The 19198-nt window shown below is 31.8% G+C and overlaps 2 protein-coding genes across 2 annotated transcripts; one reads left to right on the top strand and one right to left on the bottom strand.

Moving 5' to 3' along the window:
• Window positions 1-466: 466 nt before the first annotated feature.
• LOC145127226 (plasmodesmata-located protein 1-like) lies at window positions 467-1300 on the top strand. Its single transcript, XM_079062453.1, has one exon. The coding sequence runs from the start codon at window positions 467-469 to the stop codon at window positions 1298-1300; it is 834 nt and encodes a 277-aa protein (XP_078918579.1).
• Window positions 1301-1579: 279 nt separating this feature from the next.
• On the bottom strand, window positions 1580-2735 carry LOC145127232 (uncharacterized). Its single transcript, XM_079062459.1, has 2 exons — window positions 2463-2735; window positions 1580-2353 (listed from the first exon to the last, which is right to left on the bottom strand). The coding sequence occupies exons 1-2, from the start codon at window positions 2733-2735 to the stop codon at window positions 1580-1582; spliced, it is 1047 nt and encodes a 348-aa protein (XP_078918585.1).
• Between the last annotated feature and the right edge of the window lie 16463 nt (window positions 2736-19198).

Consider the following 19198-nt stretch of genomic DNA (forward strand, 5'->3'; position numbering starts at 1 on the left):
TTCCTAATTTATTTTGGTTCTCTGATTTTTCTGGAATTTGTAAGATTAGTTTTTTGAATTATTTTATGTTAATTAGATGTATATACATGTATATCAACGTATAGTAAGTCAAATACCTGGGACCACTGCCTGTGCTTAAGTGAATTGCTGACAGATAACTTGTTCGATTAATGCCAATTATTTAATATGTTACCAGTTATATCATTAATCATTGATAAAAACTTTTTTGTGGGTTCTAACTTTTATAGTAATTTTTTCTTTTATGACTTTTGTGGAATGAAATGCTTAACCAATGCGTCGTACCTTTCAGGTTCGATTGAAAGCTTTACTACCAACGGAGGTGCTTCCCTACGTCGCTAGAGTATCACCTTTCTTTCTCAATATCCTCTTCCATTTCCATTTTCCAACCAACTTTCACTAATTCACTCTCGATCTCAAACTTCGCAAAAGTTTTCAAGACTTGCTCATGACTTCGGTTAAGAGTCACCTCCTTCTCTTACACCTCCTCCTATTCTTCATTCCTTGCTTTCCCTTCCCAGATTCTGATTTTTTCACAAATTTAGAATCCCATGATTGTGATTACCCACAGTTCCACGACCCTGTCACCGCTAACAATTTATACGATCTTCTAAACACCCTCATCGAGCAATCATCAACACACAAATTTCTTGAAATACGCATCGATAGCGAGAAGAATCGCAAAATCATCGGTCTCTACCAGTGCACTGATTTACTGTCCAACAAAGAGTGCCATTTCTGTTTAAAAACACTCATGGCCACCACCCAAACCCTCTGCAAAAAAAACACCATTTTTTCCCGCATCCAGCTCCATGGATGCCTCATCAAGTACGAAGTTGTAGGCTGCGAACAGCCTCCAGTGTATGCCAATAAGGATATAAACTGCAGTAAAACTTTCGTCAGCGAGCCTTTCTTCGACAAAGGACTTGAAGCAGCTTATTCTCGGTTACCAAATGGTTTATACAAAGACGGATATTACCTCAGAAGTTCTGAAGGAATCACCATAGCCGGGCAATGCCAAGGTGATGTGAGAACTGGCAACTGTGTACAATGTCTAAAGAGTACGTTTGACCTTGCTACAAGCGTTTGTAAAAAGTCCACCTTCGGTATCTTTTATTTTAAGGATTGTTACCTATTACGAGAGAAAGAGATGGAATCTAAAAACTCTTTTATTGGTGATATACACTTATTAGATGGATGCCCTAATCTAGTGTGCCAAACATCTAAAGAAACAGAACAAATCTTGATGTCTTTCTTGTGGGTTTTCTCATCCAACACATAAAGTTCTTGACACAAATCAGCTTTGCCAATCATCTTCATTTCCTTCATATTCTGGATCAAAGCATGATGACAAGTAAATTGTATCATCAATCTTTGATTCTTAGTAAGAGAACTCACAGAAATCAAATTCTGGTCAAAAGATGGAACATATAGAACATCTTTTAAAACAAAAAGATGATCAAGTATTATGTCACCAATGAGATTAACAGGGAGAGTAAGCTTGTTAGGCAAAGTAACAGTGTAATGAGAAACTCTTCTTTTGTTGGAAAACATGGAAAATTCATAAAAAAACATGTTGAGTTGCACCTGAATCAATTATCCATTTCTGTGATTTTTGCCCTGAATTAATAGAAATGGAATAACATTTACCAGTAGTTGTTTCTTCATTTGGATTAACAGATATCATATGATTGGAGAGATCTGACATGATTTGTTGGCATTGTTCTTGAGAAAACCCTTTGAACATGTTAGACAAATCATTGTTGATAGATGACATTTGAACATTTGGATCATCATGAGAAGCAACTGCAGCAACCCTGTTTTTGGATTTATAACCAGGAGGATATCCATGGAGCTTGTAACATTTATCAATCGTGTGACCTTGCAATTTGCAATGAGTACAAAAAGGTCTGTCACGATTGTTATTCTTGAAGTTGTTTTGAGGTTTGCCACGATTTTGAGTTGAAGCTTTAGCAATAAAAGCCATTGAATGTTGTACATCATTGTGAATGGATTTCTGTTTCTCTTCTTGAACAATTAGAGAAAAAGTGCCATTAATGGAAGGCAAAGGATCCATAAGCAATATCTGACCTCTGGTTTGGGAGAATGAATCATTCAATCCCATTAAGAAATTCATTATGTGCTCATTGTGAAAATACTGCTTGATTTTCTCAACACCACCACAATCACATTTGTTACAGGTACAATTAGGTCTTAAATTGACCAGTTCATCAGTAATTGTTTTGAGTTTAGTGAAGTAAGTAGCAATCGAATCTTGATTCTGACTGAGATTTGATAATTCTCTTCGGATTTGAAAAATTCTTGGTCCATTACTCTGCTTGGAAACGATCTTTCAAATCGTTCTAGATGTCAAACGCACTTTCAGTAAACATGATACTAGCTGAAATTTCTTTGGAAACTGAGTTTAAAATCTAAGATATTACCAATTTGTTGTTACGCATCCATGCATTGAAGTTAGAAACTTCAGACGAGCTTGGCTTTGGAAGAATTCCATCAATAAAACCGGTCTTGTTCTTCACAAATAATGCGATCTGCATTGCTTGGCTCCATGAATTGTAATTCTCTCCGGTAAGTAATTGTGAAACAAGAACGAATCCAGAACTATCGGAATGATGAAGATAATACAGATGTGTTCTATCATCCATGGGAGATAGAATAGATCCAGATCCAGAACTAGAACCATAATTGGTTGACATGATGAAATAGCACAATCAACGAAGAACAGGTAGAAAATCTGATTGAAAACAAGAATTGAACAAAGATTCAATCTGAATATGAAATTGTAATCGGAAGCTCTGATACCATATTACGAGGGAAAGAGATGGAATCTTCTCATTAGAATGAAATGAAATACAGCTCTACCATCTATATACATGCATCTAACTACTATAACTAATTGAAGGGTAAATTACAGAATTAACCCTCAGATATATACATTTCTATATCTAATATTACCTGAGCTAGAGATTTGATGGCATAGGAACTCCGTTTACTGGTAAATTCATACCTAGTTTTCTAAATATATTAAAGATTTTGTAACTTTTGATTTAGTTACAATTAGAGTAACACAAATCAATAAAATAAACAAGAAAGAACTTCTAAATTAACGTCTTTGATACGTTGGTGGTGACAGGAGATGGTGGCAAACTTAAGACTGTATATGTTATTGCTTTCTTGGTGCCAGTATTGTCTCTTTTCATTGTGGCTGTCAATGAACTCTGTTGTGTGTCGCATGGAGTATTCTATGGTTATGTTGGTGGTTGTGGTCATCACGCCACCCTTCCACCACCTCAGCCACCGTCTTCACACCTTGAGGGTGTGGCCATGATGGGAAAAAGAGAAGAATAAAAAAAGATAGAAGGAAAAAGGTGTCGACAGTCGTGAGGGGAGTCACCGGCCACCACACCGTGGGGAAATAGAGACATGGAACTGAAAAAAATAAATAAATAATCATATGTTCTAAACTAATGGTTGTTTTTTTTAAATTGTAGGGATATATTTTAGTGTTTTACTTAATTAGAGTTTGTATAGGGTTAGGGTTTGTATTAGACTTAATTTATAGAAGTTGTAATTTATTGATTTACGACGGTGCATGAAAGAACCACTTTCTAAACTTTCATATTTCTGAAAGACCCAAACTTTCATACTTGAAAATATAGTTACTCCAAAACATGCTACATGCATATTTATAAAACATTATCTTACATTGATAAAGTGATTACAAATGATTAGATACAAACCGACTATGTTTTAATATTTTACATAACTACCCAGGATATTGTAAATTTATACAAACATAAATCGAAATACAAAAGTAATATTACAACTATTCTAAACCTTCCAACAATATATGACTATACTGGTTACTTATTCCCTGCAAATTTGTTAAACATGGAGAGGGTAAGCGGTGACGCTTAGTGAGTTCAATAATACATACAATATAACGTTATGCCATATATATACTTCAATATGGCAGAAGCAAGGAGGAACAAGGAACAAAAAAGGCATAATGCGAAAAGCTTTCCATATCAATCAATGAGACGTAACAATTTCCATACTTGATATACAATCAATAAAGCTTTGGCCCAAATGGCATAGAAGACATACAACTTCGGATTAACCTTTTGGTAGATTTCAGGCTTATAGCCCTGTCTAACCTTTTGCCAATACCATAGAATAGAAATCATTCTCTTACGGAGACATGTTCTACATGGCCAGAGGCTACATACCAGTACCAATATGAATATAAGTCCTTTCACTAATCACATGGTCAAAGGTATTTCTTTTGCTATTAAAAATAACGAATAAAAAATAACACGGAAAATACTCAGGAATATCATTTTGCTAGATTATTCAGGCGTTCAGCCTTATCTTAGCATACTATCGAAGCCAAAGTGATGCCTATGTCATACACTTCATGGTCAACGGTTCATACCAATACCCAAGTGATGCCTATGTCATACAATTCGTGGTAAGAGGTACAACCTTGCTATAAAAATAGCAGAAATAATAACTCGAGATGATCACATGGAAAAGCACATAGCACATATAACACATAACATACAATTGTTCCTATATATTAAACTCACCTTGAAATAACCGGGGGTAAAAATAATAATTTGTGCAGCATTTCGGCTCTAAATATGACTTTATTCGTCGAAAACCGGGAGATCTATTGAAAAACCGGGCCTTGCGAAGGTAGAGCTTCCAAACACAACAGATAATTTCTCGGGCACTTCGGGACGTGTTTCGGGTGCTATAGTTGATAACGGGGCTTCGGGGGAGGTCGAGATAGTAAAAATATTGAAAAAGGGGGTGAAAGTGGCAAATTTCCCATTTCTCTCGGGAGGGTTCGCAGCCCTCTTATTTATAGGGTGAGATCCGAAGGTTCGGATCCGAGGCTAGGAGAGTCAGCACGTGCGAAGGCAGGTGGAAGCGAGGGAGAGAGACATGTATGCGAGACTCGGTACATGCAGCAGAAGGCGAGGCTTCGGACGGACAGCTGGCTCGCAGAAGGCAGCTTCAGATTGGACCCAACTTCGGTCCAATGGGCAGGCTCCACAAAGGTCCGAGGGTCATCCGAGGAGTGTGTGCGGTGTGTCTCATGCGAAGGTGTCTGAGGCTTTGTGGACCGCGGATTTGGTCCAATCAGAAGGCGACACAGCGAACCTCAGTCCTATCAGGAGGTGACACGTGGATCGAACACTATTCATGCGAAAATTATCGAAAAATGTGTCCAATCTTGTAAAATCCATAACTTTCTCATACGGGCTCCGTTTTTGACGTTCTTTATATGCACGCATAGGGAAAATTATGCTCTACGACTTTTGTTTAAACTTTGTCGGCTAATTTTGAGTTTATTTTTAATATTATTATTTTTAACAGACCGGGACAGGAAAATCCGTTAAAAATTCATAACTTCTTCATCGGACGTCCGTTTTCGTCAGACTTTTTACCGTTGTACTACTATTGACGAGACCTTCGATTCTCTTTTAGGTTGTGTCGGGTAAAAATCACTCGATCTAAAATTCGAGTTTTTAGTTGTCTACTACTAAGCTGAAACTTAGAAAAATCATAACTTCCTCATACGAACTCAGATTTTGGCGTTCTTTTTATCAAAATTCTCGGTTTAACGAATACTACTACTTTCATTTAGATCACTAAGGCTAAAAAGTAGTTTCTCAAAAACTCACTTTTTACGTCATTCGGCACCGTGCCGGTTTGTCGTGGATCTTCGACTGGTCATAACTTCTTCGTTATAACTCGGATTTCGATTAGGTTTTCGCCTAAATGTTCCTAACGAGATTCTTTACAACTTTAAATAATAAAATTTTACTTATTTCAAGTTTTATATTTTCGCTAAATTTCACTATTTGGTTTTTAATTGGAATCTCATAAAACTTCCAATATTTTATGAGTGATTCTAAACATAATTTTACTTTATTTCTAGTAAAAACCATCTGTTAGAACTCAACACTCAATTTCACATAATATTTCATAATATTATTAACTTTTCAAATTACATAACACGATTTCAAAACGTGTATGTTATAGTGCATAGGTTTGTTTATTATCTAAATTTTATCGTTGTGATTAATATACTTATTGGGTTAATTTATTTGTATTATATTATTGAATTTGTCATTAGAATTTATTTTTGTTTATGCTAATTAGATTTTGTATTTAAATTATAAATATTGGATAATAATTTTATTTTGAATTTGATTTCTTAACCGTGTTTGATTGTAACTAGATAGATTGCTAAAAAAAAACTTACTACCATAATTCAACCATTGCCTCGAGTAAACATTTTGGTAGAGGTGCACGGTGCGGTTCGGAACGGTTATTGGCCAAAACCTCATCACTAACCGCAAATGCGGTTAATTCATTTTCGAAACCGCTTGGTGCGGTTATTTTTACGGTGCGGTTAGGCGGTTATTTTTGCGGTGCGGTTTTGTTTTTTTTTCGATTATTAACCGCGTGGATTTGGTGCGGTTATTTTGTGTGATTTTTAACTGCTATTTAGAACACAAACGGTTTTAAGAGTTCAAAGATATTACTTGTAATATTAAAAAAAGAATAAAATATATGACAATTAACTTAAATCACAAACAACTAATATCTTAAAAACGTGAAATCACTAGTAATTAACAATAAATATCTTCAAATTGTGAAATTTCATAATTTTTCAATGTTAAACATAACAAAAAACCAACAATTTTATCTTCTAGAATTTTATCCTGCTTTCATCCATAAAATTTGTCTTATTTTTAATACTTAATAAATTAATAATTAATAAAAAAAATTGTATATAATATATGCGATGCGGTGCGTTTTTGCGGGTTTTAAAAACTAATAACCGCACCGCACCACAAATTTGCGGTTTTTGAAAAACATAAAACCCCACCATCGGTTTTTATTGCAGTTGCGGTTTATCGGTTGTGGTTTTTGCCGTTTTTGCGGTTAATTATAGTTGCGGTGCCGTTTTTGCTCACTCCTACATTTTGGACATGTCTCTAGATAGTATACAAGATTTTGTTGTATTTCTTTTAACAAATGGTTTTTTATCAAGATTATTGAAAGATCTTTATCCACAAAATTTATTTTAGAATGATATTATTAATAATATATGGTTGGTCATAACAATAATAAGTTGATCGACATAGATTATTTATAAAAAAATATCATTCTTAATACATGTACATAACTCTTATAATTAATTGAAATTAATTATTTTATGAAAATATAAATTTTCAATATTAAGTATCATAATATACTATATATAATATATAAACTCATGTACATATTTTTCGACTAGAAAGAATTTTATCATTTAGTTAAAAGGATTAAGTTCTATATCGTATAAAAGACTTTAATTATTATTTTTATACAATTTTGTCTTTTAGCTCATAATCGTGGTTAGAGAGTAGGGAACAAGGTATGGGGTTTTGCTTATTATATTCAAAGGGCGTAATTTAGAGGCATGTCTTGACAATATGAATAAGCATGGGTGTTAGATGTATGGAGGTCTTAAAGAGTTAAGATCTAATAGGTAAAAACTCTAGCTTAAAAGCCTTGTATGTCTCTTCTTTCCTCACTTCTTGCAACCGTAACTTTCATGCACTCTTCTTTTTTCTTTTTAAAATTATTAAACTAAAGTAGAAGTGATACTTGCATCATCTTTTTTAAAGACAAACGTGTATTTGGTAATTGTTGCAAGTTAAGTTGGTAATTGTTGGTGTCAATCTTTAGAATAGCTCTCCTTTGTGCTCTTTCATTCTTCATCAACAATCTAGCCTTCCATTGAGGAAACAAAAGCTTCAAATGTTGTTACACTTCTTCCTATGGTTATGTTAATATATTCATGTTCATCAATGATAATCCTTTAGTGGATATAAACTAGTTTTATGTTTTTCAAATCTTATGGTTCCCTTTGGTAAATCCATTGCCTTTTTTTTCTTGAACTTTTCTTCCTTTTCTTTCTTGTATTCTTAGTATGGTTTTCATTACCTTTTTGTTGTCTCTAATCCATATGATATTTGTCACCGGACGAGTAGCAAACTTGGGACTTCTTTTCCCACTTTTGTCTAAGTCATAATCTTTTGTTACATGTAGGTCACTATAATTATTGATCCCTACTTGCATCGCATGGATTGCTTGGTTCATCTTTTTAACATGTCGCCCCAAGTTGTCAAGTTTAACACTAAGAGCCACAAGACCATTGTAGTTTTCACCGAATGATTTCTTCCTGAACGATGGATAATGTAAAGTGTGTCAGTGGGGCCATTCGCAGGGTTCTTCTTCGTTATTGGTCCTTGTGAGACGACCATTTTCTTTGTACAAACATTTATGCCATCGTAAAATATTTTGTATAACTTGATGAGGATTCAAGTCATGTTGATGACAGTTTTGAAGCATTTCATTGTACCTGTCTCACGCATCATAAAGTGACTCATCTTCTAATTGTTGGAAGTTCAGAATTTCTTTCTTATTTTTAGCAGTCTTTGCTAGTGGAATGAACTACTTTGTGAACTTTCTTTAAGTTGGTCCCATGTAGTGATAGAAGATGGTGGTTGAGATTTGATCCATCTTTTCGCAGAATATTATATAGTGACTCGAGTTCCAGATATGTCGACGTAATTCACAGTATCAACTACCGCATCAACGCGCTTGTGCACATCTTCTTTGTCTTTTCCTAAAAATGTCAACCCCGTTAGTAATTGCAAGAATTTTCCTTTAACCTCAAAAATTTTTGTATCCGGAATTTTCGGGCGTACAAGACCTAGTCGAGTTCCTTCCTTTGTACGGTTTGTGTATTCTTCTAGCGTCATATTGGCGGTCCGTCATGATGTATTCGATTTCACTTTGATCCTCCTCTGATCGGGTATCATGGTTGTTCTTTTTGCACTTTTGTCAAACTTTTGTTCGGGTTCTTCAAAAGGGAAGGAGTAATTTTGAAGTATCCACCCAGGTCATATGCTATCTAAAAAAAGCATAAAAAATAAACAAAACGAAGAATAAAATAAATCTTGAACTTCCAGTAAACGTGTTGCAAGCTTTTATAGGTCATTTCGTGAATATTGGAGTTTCAACAAACAAATTAAAAACAGAAAAATAACATTTTGCGAATAAATCCACAAAAATGATCAAATAATTAATGACTATATATTTTAAACAAAATAAATTGTTCCCGACCAGTTTGCTAAAAACTTAATGTGTGTTTTTCTATGTGTGTTTGTGTGTGTATGTGTGTGTATATATATACATATATATATATATATATATATATATATATATATATATATATATATATATATATATATACGTTCAGGTGTTTAAAGTAAGTATTGTGTTATTGTATGCATAAATGTGGGCCATTTAAAATTAAATAAAAAAATTAAATAATTAAATAAACAAATAAGGGTAATTTAGTAATTTGCTTAGTAACTTTCAAAAATAATCCCTATAATCGTGGTATTGACTTTTAACCTAATCTCTACCGTTTAAATCTCGTTCCCCTCTTTATCTAAAAACCAAATCTGGCAGAAAACTCGTAGCCCTCAAGAAAACCAGTCTGGAGATGGACGAGGAAGGCATCCATGGTCTTCTTCGCCGTTTTAATCCTCTCCTTTCTCCTCATATTCACCCCTCTCGGAGAATCCCTTGCAGCGTCTGGTAACCAAGCTTTGATCCGTTCCAACACCGCTGATCCCAAGCCACCCCACCGACATTGTCGATTATATGCCCTGTGAAGATCCGACTAGGAACAGTCAGCTTAGAAGGGAGATGAATTTCTACCGGGAAAGGCATTGTCGGTCGCCGGATTAGACGTCGTTGTGCTTGATCCCTGCGCCTCAAGGTCATCATGTCCCGATTCAATGGCCTGAGAGCTTACACAAGGTGAATTTAGTTAGCATATCCCTGATTTCTGCTTATCTGATTCTAATTAGGGTTGTTGTAGCATTTTAAATCTCGTTCCTTCACCTCCGACCGATCCCATCATGAAGAATGGTATTTGCTGTGAATCAGAAGTAGAAGAAGAAGAATACTGGAGAAGAAGAAGATGGAATGCAATTGAGATTGGGGAAATACGAGATTGGAGCAACTCTTGGTGAAGGGAATTTCGGTAAGGTTGAATATGCTAAAGACATTCAAACCCAAAACTCTTTTGTTATCAATATCATTGATAAAACCCGCATAATAAACCTCAAAATATGCGATCAGGTCATCTTCTTTCCCTTCCAATTTTTGACATTCACAAACACCGCCGAATTTATCAAGGTTTTCACTCTCTTTAATTCGGTTCTACTGGAATGGTCTTTATATGGGTTTCAATCAATTAATCTATCCTTGTTGATTGTGGGTTTGAACTTTACACAACATAATGCTACTTTTTTTTTGTGGAAAATAACTCTCTCATTCTCATTCTCATTCTCTCTGATGAAGATCAAAAGCTCTGCAACTGTCGAAGATTTTGATTGGATTTTTTTTTAAGTTTTGAAAAAAATATTATACTTGATACAAAGTTACAAACACTGTTTGGTTTGTTACAGGATGTATCAGAGAGGAAGGTTAGATTTACATCCACGCTTTTACCAAAGGAATTGCTAGAGAGAATTGAGAACACAGTAACACATATGGGATTTAAAGTTGAAAAGAGGAATGGAAAGATTGGTATGAATTATGATGATATTGTTATGTGCACATTCACTGTTTACAATTAGAAGAAATTAAGAAGTTGTCTTTGTGAATTTAATTTGTTCAGTTGAAAGTAATAGAAGAACATAAAAGCCATAGAGAGTCAGATCGTTTATCAGTTACAGCAGAAGTAAGCCCTCTTCAAGTCTTTATGATTGTTTTCTTGATATTGTTATAATCTAAGTTCTTGTGTATATGGAATGGAATGACGAATTTCAATTCTGTTGAAATCATAGAAGTTGATGCTTGAAGAACGGACCACAAAACTGAAACGAAATCAAGAATTCCAATTCTGTTGGAATGGAATGACGAATTCCAATTCTGTTGGAATCATAGAAGTTGATGCTTGAAGAACGGACCACAAAATTGAAATGGAGCACATTATTCTTTTAGAATGTATTAGTCGTTGTTAGATTTTGATGTAATTATTAACAATTGTTATCCGTATTCTGTAAGAAATAATGTATTTGTTGTTTTTATTCTTCAATTGATTGTTCAAGAATTTGTTATTCTACTAGAAGTTTTTAAATTCATGATAAAGAAATAGGTTCAAGAATATTTTTATTATTTATGGTTCAAGAATTTTTTTTATTTTTGAATATACTCATAAACATATTCTGTCAGAATGTCTGAATTAAAAGAATTATAATTCGTAAAATCGGATTTTTAAAATTAATAGAATCTATGATCCCTTAAAAAATGCAATTTTCCTTTATTAAATCTATATTAATTGACTAAATTACCCTTGTAATTAATTAAGATGATTTTTTCAATTATATTTAATTCAATAATATATATTAATCACTTTCTTAAAATAAGTAAATTTGATTGGCCTACATTTATGAATACAATAACACAATAATTACTTTAAACAAAATAACCTAAGCCTATATATATATATATATATATATATATATATATATATATATATATATATATATATATATATATATATATATATATATATATATATAGATAGAGAGAGAGAGAGAGAGTGAGAGAGAGAGAGGTAAGTTCAATTGAGAAAATAAAAAAGCTTGAGAAATGGGGGGATCATTCTCGGCCACTCATTTATCTTTGCCGCAAAAGCCTCCGTCGTACCAGCGGAAAAACAAAAGTTTAAAGAAGTTGTGTACCCAGCAACACGAGGATCATAACTTCCTTTAGCAAAGAATCCAATAACTCCACTTCGAGAGGTATCCTTCTGTAACAACCTACCATGCCTGAAACTATCTGTCTCTAAGTTCACTCAACTCAATTTTATGGTTCACCTGGAAAGCTCTCTCCAGAATGAGAATTGCCTGAAACCCATAAACCGTCTGGAGCAACACAACATCAATGAGTAATGTTGAAGTAATTGCATTTCTGACAATAATATAAACGATCGACATTCCGTATCTCTTCTCTTTCAATTATTCCTTCGGAAAAATAATCAGCTTAATCAACCTGTCTATAAATACTCTCCTTTCTCGTAGAAATATTCCCTGTAATTTTTAAAATAAGTTACATAAGTGATCCATCATCAGTGGTGTAACTTAGAGGTTTAGCACAACATGACAATTTCGTTGGTGGTCATAAAGAAATAAAGAGCTAGACTAAAGTTACTCACATAATAATAAGAATAACTCAATTATTTTAAGCTAAAGCTATTGCTCTATCTTTTATATCTTTTACTTTACTTTTTCCCATGTATCTCTCATATATTTACTAAAAACATAACATATATATTTATATTAAGTATTTACATTTACTAAAAATGTAACACCCTTATTTATATTAAAGAAATACTTAAGAACTAAGAAAACTTATTGACCAAGCATGATATTGAATGGTAGTTATTTATTTATGAGATATTGCTCCTATACCTGCCCATGTGTCCTTTTTTTAGGGACATCCTGATAGTTTTTTATATTAGTGGTAGCTGGGCCAACTCCGTTAATTCGCGTATGTCCTAACCGAAAAGTTTGGATTACTCGCTTGCATGGCAATTTTTTTTATGGAGTCGGTAAGAGATTACGATTGTTTTCATTAATGTTTATCCCTTGTTTTAAACTAATTACTTGATTCCTTATTTTAAACTAGTTACTATATCCTTTATTAGTTTAATCCCTTATTTTAAACTTAGCATTCTTCATAAATATGCCTTCGTTGCCCTCTATATATTCAATCAACAAACTGAACACCCAATTCAGCCCATGTTACCCAATTCGGCCCATGTTAAACCATTCTTCAGTTTCATTATCGATAGGGCCAGTCGAAATATACTTGGGGCACGGAGCGTAAACAAAAAAAGGTCCTAAAATTTTGAGTTTAAATTAGAGTAAAACCAAAAAGCGCAGTATAGTTTGGCCAAAATTCGTTTTAAACACTGTATTTTTTTTATAAAAATAATCCTTATGTTTGCCAAAGAAAAAAAATACTACTACCAAAATAATGTGACAATCACTAAAGCCGCCAAAATATAAAACATTCTGCAAGCATATATCATTTTTTAGTAGAAAATATATATAATTTTTTAGTATAAAATAAATTATGATGATTGAATTGGGTTTTCGTCAACCTATAATATAATTGTTATAAACTTGTAAATAATATTTTTTTTATTTAACTGAAAATAAAAGAAAAGTTATTAAGACATGAGAAGCTACTTACCAAGAGCATAATAAATTAATAACATTGATATAAAAAGAATTATAGAGAAAATAGATTATATATATATATATATATATATATATATATATATATATATATATATATATATATATATATATATATATATATAGAGAGAGAGAGCTAGGTTCATTTGTTTAAACTAATTATTGTGTTATTGTATGCATAATTGTGGGCCAATCAAAATTAAATAAAAAATTAAATAATTAAATAAATAAATAAGGGTAATTTAGTAATTTGTTTAATAACTTCCAAAAATAGTCCCTATAATCATGGTATTCACTTTTATTAAATCTCGTTCCCCTCTTTATATAAAAAGCGATTTCTGAAAACCCTAAATTGAGCAACAGGAGCGACGGTGAGAGTTACTTGTTTGGCCGTGCACAAGAACGGATATGAATATACACCGTTTTCATTCTCGAGTTGTCCGGCAGATGTGAAGGGTTACTTCTTGGCCAAAATATCATCGTCAGAGCTTCTAAAAAATGATCTTTGGGAGGTAACTGAGTGCAAGTCTTTCCTTGAGAACTCACCATGGACAGGCTGCAAAGTTCCTGAAGACACAAATGAAGGAATCACGGGTGCTCATCTTAATTGATTTCTTTAATTTTTTGTGATCACACGAAGATGCGACTTGTAAGATTTAGTATTTGATGTTGCTTTTTTTAATTGAATTTGTCCTTTAAACATGAAACAATATATATTTGTGTTCAAAGTTTAAGTATCTAAGTCATTTTTTCACACCACAAAATTGATTTTGTTATAATTTTGTAATAATATTATTTATTTTGTTATAATTTTGTGATAATATTATTTATAAAGGTATGGTCATAAAAAAGATGGAATACATAATTAATTGTTAAAAGCAAAGTGAGTGTTACAAGCCCTACAAACATTTGCAGGTATGTACACCCAAATATAATCTTGAAGTTGAATATGCTTGCTTGCTGTAATTTGTTTTAACTCTGTGTACGTGTACCTATTATTTGAGATACATGCTTATGTATATTTACATTTTTCCCACCAACTGTTCGCTGAAATGCTTGAATGAAACAGTTCCTCTATTTCCATCCAAACAGAAAGACAAACAGTTCCTCTAATTCTGTTGGCATTTGTTCACGAATTGTATGAAATCACGAATCCAATTCTGTTGGAATGGAATCATGAATTCTAATTCTGTTGGAATGGAATCACGAATCCATTTCTCTTTAATGGTTTTTGCGTGACTTTATTTTGGTTTGCTTGAATTTTATATTATATTGTTGGTTAATAATGATCAAGTGTTGAAAACCATTATTTTTTGTAGGTACGAAACGAGAGATATCAAAGCAAAACATGGTACATATGAAACTTACAACATTCTACTGGAATGGAATCTTGAATTCTGATTCTGTGAGAACAGAATCTTGAAGATGAACATTGTATGGGATGAAGATGAACAATGACCACCAATCTTCCAAAAAGAATGGAATATTCTACCAGAATAATAAACAATATAATGAAAAAAAAATATATGTAATAGTATATTCTAGTAGAATGATTCATATATTGTGTTTTTTGTGTTATTAATAAGTGTAACATTCGCATAGAATAATATATAATTTTTTTTTCTAAGAATGTAATGAAATTTTTTTGAACTTGTATCCAAAATTTTGTTACTATTCTTCAAGAAGTTCATTAAATCAAAATATATATTATGTCAGAATGTGTAATTCTTGTATGGTTCAATCATATTTGTTATTTTTCAATATATTGATAAACATATTCCGTCAGAATTTTTGAATTAGGAGAATTATCATCCATACAATCAGATTTTTAAAATTAATAGAATCTATTTTCCTTAAAATATGTAATTTTCCTTTTTTAAATTTATTGTTAATTGACTAAAATACCCTTAGAATGAAATTAGTTGGTATTTTTTAATTATATTTAATTTAATAATATGTATTATTCACTTTCCAAAATTAAGTAAAATGATTGGCCCACAATTATGCATACAATAACACAATAATTACTTTGAATAGAATAACCTAGGCATATATATATATATATATATATATATATATATATATATATATATATATATATATATATATATATATATATATATATATATATATATATATAAGCCAAAAGCATAAATTGACACGAAAATGAAACTAATCGCTGCACGGAAACTATTTTCAGAAATGAAATATCCGCCCCGCCGCACAGTGCTGGTACTCTACAAGTATATCCACTCCGCCGCACAGTACGGGTACTCTACAAGAAATGAAATATCCGCCCCGCCGCACAGTGCGGGTACTCTACAAGTATATATATAATGACCTGATGTTGTACTACGATCTCCGTAGTGAATTTTGTAAGTGCATTGATTACGTGAACATGAGATGGAATTATAAGTTGCACTCGCTTGATAATATATTTGGTCTGAACATGAGATAGGAGAGATGATGTTAATGAGCTTGAAGGGTCATAGAGCATAAGAGAAATTAGTTCAAAGAAAGAAAAAATATTATGCATAGTTCAAATACTAGTTAATTCATAAAAGTCACACCTTATAAAAAAGGAATTAAAAATAATAATAAACTTACATTCTACCCGCTTAATTTAGGGCAATCATTGCAAGGTCTCCAAGCGACCCATAATATGTCACTTCCATTGTCAATTTCTACATAATAGACCTTTGGAGGAGATCCAATTTCACTTTTGTTAAATAGAGCCTACAAGAAAACCAAATTAGAATATATCATCTATGACTTACGATTCATAATCTCTAAGACTTAAAGATGCCCATATTTGACTACAAGGAATACATATATACTATACAATATAATGATATAAATTACTACAGCTAAGCACGTAGAATTCTTTTTAAAATTCATATATTTCTATGAGAAATCCAATAAATAGAAAGCATAAATTAAACACATGTGATATAAATTGCTAAATCGAAACACTTAGAAGCTTCAATTTAGTGCATGTACATTAGTAACAATGAATTGAATCTGTAAATAAATTTGAATATACCGCAACTCGCTAGATTCTTACATCCAACATGGTTTGGATAAAAATAGATAGTTTAGAAACGATCAAGCTACATATAAACATAGTACTGATAAAAAGCTTATGTTCATTCATTTTATTATTAAACTTACTAAACAAAAGACAACTCTAGATAAAATGGTAATTCCAGTATGTCATTTATAAAATTAGATAAATATAATTGTCCATTTGTAATGGCTTTTGACAAAATTTTAACTTAAAATCAAATATAATTAAAATTTGTAGTCCCAAAAGCTGAAAATTGGAAAGGAAAAAAAATACAATTACAATTTTAGAATTTACTAAGAGATTGTAGATTTACAGAACGAAAAATGTAAACAATGACAAAAACACCAAGCTACGAGGCAATTGGTAATTGTCAAAATCAAGAATCAAGTTCTTCGTATATACTGCCATTTTTATTTTTTCATTTTTTGATAATAAATCCTTCATTTTAATAATTAATTTTCATTCTTTTTTTGTAAACAAGTCGTTCGTGTTTTTTAAACAAAATAATGTCTAAAGTGAATAAGCAAAACTAAATACACTATCCACTTAAATAATGAGCATATTTGTCAATTAAACATAAAGTTTTAAAGATAGATAAAAATAAGCAACGGAAGAACAAATATAAATATAACATGCGAATGAAAACTTATAACACTTTTTACTATTCTATTTACAAGAATTATAAGTTTCATCATAGTAAGTACAACATAAACATGATTTGACACAACGTGAATTGCATATGGTTTTAGGTTTACACCAACACTGTTCAATTTGGAACTAACCAAAAAGACATATAGGTAATAAGTCAAAATATGGACAAGATGAAATAAGCTTACCGGTTGTCTTTTATCTTCATAATGAGTAAAATTTAAAGATTACAACACATCTTTACATAATTACTTCCCCATCGATTTTGTCAATCCTCATATTTTTGTTTTTGTTATATCTAAATAAAAAAAATAGCTAAGGGATTGATTATCAAAATATAAAAAAAGAAAAGAAAAATGGTGGTGTAAGGGATAATCAGAGAAAGAAACAAGAAACTGATGCAACTAACGAAATTAACTACAAGGGAAGTTCAAGTTCACCGAATGATGATGCTAATTGATAAGTACTCTAATTTCAGATATTTTAAAAGGAAAAACAAAAGTTTAAAGAAGTTGTGTACCCAGCAACACGAGGATCATAACTTCCTTTAGCAAAGAATCCAATAACTCCACTTCGAGAGGTATCCTTCTGTAACAACCTACCATGCTTGAAATTATTTGTCTCTAAGTTCACTCAACTCAATTCTATGGTTCACCGGGAAAGCTCTCTCCAGAATGAGAATTGCCTGAAACCCAGAAACCGTCTGGATAAACAAAACAGTGGCGAGTAATGTTGAAGTAATTGCATTTCTGAAAATAATATAAACCATCGACATTCCGTATCTCTTCTCTTTCAATTCCTCCTTCGGAAAAATAATCAGCTAAATCAACATGTCTATAAATACTCTCCTTTCTCGTAGAAATATTCCCTGTAATTTTTAAAATAAGTTACAGAAGTGATCCTTCATCAGTGGTGTAACTTAGAGGTTTAGCACAACATGACAATTTCATTGGTGGTCATAAAGAAATAAAGAGCTAGACTAAAGTTACTCACATAATAATAAGAATAACTCAATTATTTTAAGCTAATGCTATTGCTCTATCTTTTATATCTTTTACTTTACTTTTTCCCATGTATCTCTCATATATTTACTAAAAACATAACATATATATTTATATTAAGTATTTATATTTACTAAAAATGTAATACCCTTATTTATATTAAAGAAATACTTAAGAACTAAGAAAACTTAGTGTCCAAGCATGATATCGAATGGTAGTTATATATTTATGACATATTGTTCCTAAACCTGCCCATGTGTCCTTTTTTAAGGACATCCTGATAGTTTTTTATATTAGTGGTAGTCGGGCCAACTCCGTTAATTCGCATATTTCCTAACCGAAAAGTTTGGATTACTCGCTTGCATGGCAATCTTTTTTATGGAGTCGGTAAGAGATTACGATTATTTTCATTAATGTTTATCCATTGTTTTAAACTAATTACTTGAATCCTTATTTTAAACTAGTTACTTTATCCTTTATTAGTGTAATCCCTTATTTTAAACTAATCATTCTTCATAAATATGCCTTTGTTGCTCTCTATATATTCAATCAACAAACTGAACACCCAATTCGGCCCATGTTACCCAATTCGGCCCATGTTAAACCATTCTTCAGTTTCATTATCGATAGGGCCGGTCGAAATATACTTGGGGCACAGAGCGTAAACAAAAAAAGGTCCTAATATTTTGAGTTTAAATTAGAGTAAAACAAAAAAGCGCACTATAGTTTGGCCAAAATTCGTTTTAAACGGTGTATTTTTTTTATAAAAATAATCCTTATGTTTGCAAAAGAAAAAAAATAATACTACCAAAATAAGGTGACAATCACTAAAGCCACCAAAATTTAAAACATTTTGCAAGCATATATTATTTTTTCGTAGAAAATAAATTACGATGATTGAATTGGGTTTTCGTCAACTTATAATATAATTGTTATAAACTTATAAATAATATTTTTTTATTTAACTTAAAATAAAAGAAAAGTTATTAAGACATGAGAAGCTACTTACCAACAACATAATAAATTAATAACATTTATATAAAAAGAATTATAGAGAAAATGGATTATATATATATATATATATATAT

This window comes from Lactuca virosa, chromosome 1 (assembly GCF_052849685.1).
Source record: "Lactuca virosa cultivar CGN04683 chromosome 1, Lactuca_virosa_CGN04683_v6, whole genome shotgun sequence".
Taxonomy (NCBI): domain Eukaryota; kingdom Viridiplantae; phylum Streptophyta; class Magnoliopsida; order Asterales; family Asteraceae; genus Lactuca; species Lactuca virosa.

Coding starts and splice junctions, on each gene's coding strand:
- LOC145127226 (XM_079062453.1), top strand. CDS start 467: ATGACTTCGGTTAAGAGTCACCTCCTTCTCTTACACCTCCTCCTATTC.
- LOC145127232 (XM_079062459.1), bottom strand. CDS start 2,735: ATGTCAACCAATTATGGTTCTAGTTCTGGATCTGGATCTATTCTATCT. Junction 2,354..2,462: donor GGATGCGTAACAACAAATTG/GTAATATCTTAG, acceptor GTTTCCAAGCAG/AGTAATGGACCAAGAATTTT.